Source organism: Carlito syrichta, unplaced genomic scaffold (assembly GCF_000164805.1).
Source record: "Carlito syrichta isolate Samal-C Ts95f unplaced genomic scaffold, Tarsius_syrichta-2.0.1 Scaffold109770, whole genome shotgun sequence".
In the NCBI taxonomy this organism is placed as follows: Eukaryota; Metazoa; Chordata; class Mammalia; order Primates; family Tarsiidae; genus Carlito; species Carlito syrichta.
The window spans coordinates 653-6,008 of NW_007053866.1; the positions used below are offsets into that span (position 1 = coordinate 653).

At 63.9% G+C, this 5,356-nt stretch overlaps 1 protein-coding gene across 1 annotated transcript; it reads left to right on the forward strand.

Moving 5' to 3' along the window:
• Positions 1-221: 221 nt before the first annotated feature.
• SLC7A10 (solute carrier family 7 member 10) lies at positions 222-4,419 on the forward strand (the record flags this gene model as incomplete). Its single annotated transcript, XM_008069225.2, has 9 exons — positions 222-373; positions 611-736; positions 805-958; positions 1,643-1,766; positions 1,853-1,956; positions 2,284-2,380; positions 2,613-2,762; positions 3,384-3,561; positions 3,813-4,419. Coding segments are annotated over 9 exons (1,216 nt in total), but the record flags the coding sequence as incomplete, so codon positions are not given.
• Between the last annotated feature and the right edge of the window lie 937 nt (positions 4,420-5,356).

A 5,356-nucleotide genomic window follows, 5' to 3' on the forward strand; every position in this document is an offset into this window, starting at 1 on the left:
TGTCCCTCCCGACCCCTGCCCAAGGGCAGCCTTGTGCATGCTGAAGTGTGTCTGATGCCTTCCCTGTGGAACAGTCTATCGATGTAGCAGTGAGACCTCGACAAGGTCAACCAGTCTCCCTGGACCGGAGTGGGCCTCTGGCAGCCCCGCCCCACACTCTGGGCCAGGCGGACAGGGAGGGGCTCTGGATGCCGGTGCCATCCTGGCCCTCACCCCTCCAGCTTCCTCCTGCTCTGGAGCGCTGTTCTCATCATGTACCCCACCAGCCTGGCTGTCATCTCCATGACCTTCTCCAACTACGTGCTGCAGGCGGTGTTCCCCAACTGCATCCCCCCTGCCGCCGCCTCCCGAGTGCTTTCCATGGCTTGCCTGAGTGAGTGCCCGGCCTGGGCCCTATCCCCGAGCGGTCGCCGGCCTGCGCCCCGCCCTGCTCCCTTCCCTTAGTCGGGGGACCGTGGGAGGGGCCTCCCCGGAGGCCTCAGCCTCGGGGTCCGGGGTCTCGCTTTCCAGCTACTGCAGGGGACGCTGTTCTCCTGCCCCCGGGGGGACTTGGCCGCGGCCCCCTGGGAGGAGTCCCGCCCTCAGGCGCCCCCTGCCCTTCCCTCCCCAGTGCTCCTGACGTGGGTGAACAGCTCCAGCGTGCGCTGGGCCACACGCATCCAGGACGTGTTCACGGGCGGGAAGCTGCTGGCCCTGTCTCTCATCATCAGCGTGGGCTTTGTCCAGATCTTCCGAGGTAGGGCCCGGTGGGGTTGTGGACGCGGCTGGGGAGACGGGGCTGACTCCCGACTTCTGGGCCCCCAGGACAGTTCGAGGAGCTGGTACCCAGCAACGCCTTCGCCTTCTGGATGACGCCCTCCGTGGGTCACCTGGCCCTGGCCTTCCTCCAGGGCTCCTTTGCCTTCAGCGGCTGGAACTTCCTCAACTATGTCACGGAGGAGATGGTTGACCCCCGAAAGTGAGTGAGGCTCCCAGCCAGGCCTCGAGAAAGGGCTCGCACCCACCAGTAGGAGAGGCAGCCTCTCCCCGCGACTGGGAGGGCTCTGGAAAGGGAGCCGGGCCCCGGGGTGCTGGCCTGGCCCTCTGCTTTCTGGCTGTGTGCACCACGGCCCCTCACGGGGCCTCCGACAGACCGTCCTTGTCCTGCTGTCCGTGCGTTCAGCAATTTGCGTTTGGCCACAAAGGACACGCGTGCACACAATATGGTCCCTACAGCGAAGCCCATGATGGCCTCTGATGAACAGCCAGAGATCTCGGCCGTGAACAGTTGCCGCTGAGTGGGCTGGGGCGGGAGAGTCCCCGGGGAGACCCTAGGCCTATGGACGGGGCTCTGAGGCCACCTGGGGCTTTTCAGGTGGATTTTGGCTGTGTGCGATTCTGTCTGTATGCCCGAGTCGGACGCTCCCCTCAGGGTACGGCGTGGCCTCGCCCCCTCTACTCTTCCTTCCGTCGGCCTGCCCAGGTGGGGAGGGGAGGGTGGACAGCAGGGCCGCTGTGTCCCCTGCCGCGATGCCGCCCCCTCTCCTGCTCCAACACTGCCAGCAGATGCAGGGGACGGGACTCAAAGCCGCTCCTGTGGCTGGGTCCTCGAGCCCACACCCGCCCAGGGCTGGCACTGACAGCTCCACTGCCTCCCCTTCAGGAACCTACCTCGCGCCATTTTCATCTCCATCCCGCTGGTGACCTTTGTGTACACGTTCACCAACGTCGCCTACTTCACGGCCATGTCGCCCCAGGAGCTGCTGTCCTCCAACGCCGTGGCTGTGGTGAGTGGGGTCCCCCGCCGGTGCCCGGCTCCTGTCCCAGCTCCGGCCTCCACCTCACGCACGGCCTCTCTTCTGTGTCCATCCAGACCTTCGGGGAGAAGCTGCTGGGCTACTTTTCTTGGGTCATGCCTGTCTCCGTGGCACTCTCCACTTTTGGAGGGATCAATGGCTACCTGTTCACCTCCTCCAGGTGCCCGGACTGGGGAGAGGGCGGGTGTGGAGAGGGAAGGCAGGTGCCCGGGTGTGCGCCAGCTGTGCTAAGGGTCAGAGGAAGGGACACCCTGCCAGGGAGAGGACGCAGCTTAAAGCTGGGGTGGTGAACCCACCAGTCACGAGTGTCTGATCCCAACTCTGAGGTCAAGAAAGCAAGAAGGAGGTGGGGTAGACGAGGGGAAGAACTGCCCAGCAGGGCTGCGGAAGTCTGGAGTGGGTCAGGGGCGACAGCTCAAGAAAAAATCATACTCAGAGCTGAGGTCCAGGACGTGGCTGGCACCCAATCTGTGTCCCCACTCCCCAGGCTGTGCTTCTCTGGAGCCCGAGAGGGGCATCTGCCCAGCCTGCTGGCCATGATCCACGTCAGACGCTGCACCCCTATCCCTGCCCTCCTCGTCTGTGTAAGTCGGGGAATCCGGGCCAGGCAGGGCGTGGAGCCAGGGCTGCCCAGTCGTGTGGGACTTTCTGGGGAACGGCAGGGATGAGCCCCTGGCCGTGGTGGGCGGCCCCTGGGAGGGTGGGGAGGGGCTGGAGCTCACCCGACCTCCCGGCCTGAGCGGGCAGGCTCGGGGCAGCCCGCGGGGCGACAGGGGACAGGCGGCAGGCCAGCTGCAGCCTCGGGTCCTCTCCCAGTGCGGGGCCACGGCCGTCATCATGCTCGTGGGCGACACATACACGCTTATCAACTACGTCTCCTTCATCAACTACCTCTGCTACGGTGTCACCATCCTGGGCCTGCTCGTGCTGCGCTGGAGGCGGCCAGCGCTCCACAGGCCCGTCAAGGTGAGGCCCCAGGGTGGACAGACGGACAGATGTGCCAGGGCCTGTCGCAGCCACCCCTGCATCTGCTTTGGGTGCCAGGTGACAACAACGGTGACTCCAGCTTTTGCCGAGTCCTGAGCCCTTACACGTTCAGTTGCCACGACCACCCCGAGAGGAGGAGGCTTTTAATGCTCCTGGGTTATAGGAGTATTAAAAAAGGAGGCCCGGGAACCCACTTAAGGCCATCTGGGCTGCCGATGGTAACTCCACGAGCCCACACAGAGAATAGGAGGCCGTCGCCTGAGCTGAGAGAAAAGTCCTCTGTTTGCATACACATCCTTGAGGGGAGAAGTGCTCAGTGCCTGCTGTGAGACTCCACAAAAATCACTGACCCCCAGCGGAGCGCAGGCTGCAAGTCTGCACACAAGCACTGTGCGGAGCTCGGAGCTGCCGAAACTCTGACAGATCCTCACCAAACGTGGCCACTGACCAACCCGAGCCTTGGCCTCCAGCACGCCGGGCTGCAGCCAGCCAGGGCCCCTTCAGGCCCGGCTCCCAGGGCACATTCCTCAGACCCCCGGGGTGGCGAGGTGGGGAAGCCAGGGCCAGTGCTCCCGTTCACTCCCGCTGGCTCTTCCCCAGGTGAACCTTCTCATCCCCGTCGCTTACTTGGTCTTCTGGGCGTTCCTGCTGGTCTTCAGCTTCATCTCGGAGCCCATGGTCTGCGGGGTCGGCGTGATCATCATCCTCACAGGGGTGCCCATCTTCTTCCTGGGAGTGTTCTGGAGAAGCAAGCCGAAGTGTGTCCACAGACTCACAGGTGAGCCAAGCGGCCTCCCCGAGGTGGCCGGGGCCTGGAGGCCGACCTTCTTAGAGGCTCACCCCGGAGCTGGGTCTCCCGGCAGGACCCAGCCGCCACCAAATGTCTCCCCAAGATGGGCCGAAGTGTCTGGAACCCACCTGCACAGAAGGAGCGGCTCCCTGAAGACCCTTGCCCGGGGGAGGTGTCTGGAGGTGGGATTGCCCCCGTCCCAAGGGCTCAGGCCCCACGGTCCCTCTGTCTGTCCTCAGAGTCCGTGACACACTGGGGCCAGGAGCTGTGTTTCGTGGTCTACCCCCAGGACTCCCCTGAGGAGGAGGAAAACGGCCCCTGCCAACCCTGCCCACTGCCCGCCACGGACAAGCCCTTGAAGGCACAATGAGACATTTGTAGAGACTGAAGCAGCTGTTTCTGTTTACATGTTGTTTATTGAGGAGGTGTTTTTGCAAAAAAGTTTTGGTTTTTTTTTTCTGGAAAAAAAAAAAAGATACGACTCTTAGAGGCCTGTTGTAAGGAAGCCCTGAAGGTGTGGTCTGGGTTTCCTGTCTTAGCACTGCCCTGCTAGCTTTTCCTGAAAAGGCCTATAAATAAACAGGGCTGGTTGTTCACGTGTGCTCAGGGACTCCCTGGTGGAAGCAGGCAGGGGCGGCGGGGGCGTGCCTCAGTGGGGCACACATGTTGCTGGCGGGGCGGTGCCACGGCAGACTCTCCAGGAGATTCTTGGCATTTGGGGGCTTTGCTGCTTGACCCAGGCACTCCCTCCCGTGCAGACCAGAGTCCCCTTGCCCCGAAGGGACGTCAAGGATGGGGAAAAGCTCGGCCCACCCCTCACCCCGGCCCTCAATGCCAGCCACCCAGGAGAGCCCAGGCATTCCCGGCGCGGAGGGTCTTTTTCCCCATAAGCCACCAAGAGTGCATTTCAGGACTTCAGAGCCCAGTCTCCCCCTGGTTTACAAGAGGGGAAATGGAGGTCCTGGGACAGGAGGGAGCACATTGGACACCGCCCGTTGGTGCCTCGGCCTCTGTGCCCTGAGAAGGCGCAGAGCAACGTGTCTCGGGGCCTTGGGGCCTGCCAGACACACAGGGGGCTTCCTCTACCCCACACCCTCATTCCCAGCCCTGCCAACCGAGCCCAGGAGATTGACCCGCAGCCAGAGGGCAAAGGGCGCCATCCACAGGCGTGAGGGTGGGGCCAGAAGCCTCCCAGCACAGCTCCTCTGGGCACTCTGCTGGGAAGGGGGCAGGAGGGCACAGTGTGGACAGAGCAGTCACCAGGGACGAGGCCCAATGTCCTCTTGCCCTGGTCAGTCCTCACTACAACTCCCGGCCCAGCTCTCGGGGGCAGCTGGTGACACCGCAGGGAGAATGAAGCCAGAGGTCACAGAAAACACACCAGAGAGCCTGGCCCTGGGCCCTGCTTCTCTGGAAATGGATTTCCAGAATGGAGCAGGGGGGAGAGAGGGGAGGGTCCATGGCGCTTGTGGACACTGGGACCCCGCAGACGGGCTCACACTCCACCAGCCCCCCTCCCTGTTCAGTCCCCCAGGGCCCTGCCCACCGTGCCCACCAGGGCTTTGAGGCGTGCCGAGGCAGCCAGCCGGGGGCCCAGCCCCTCCGCTGGGGTGCTGGCTGGGCCTCTCCCTAAGAAAGGACGCAGAGTCGGGGTAGAAACAACTGTGTATTCCCTGGTTACAAAGCGGGGCTGTGGCGGTCACCAGCATGCCTGGCGGGTCAGCAGACCAGCAAGGCCTCGTCGTCACTGGCCTCCAGTGCCAGGGAGCAGGGCGGCGGGGGG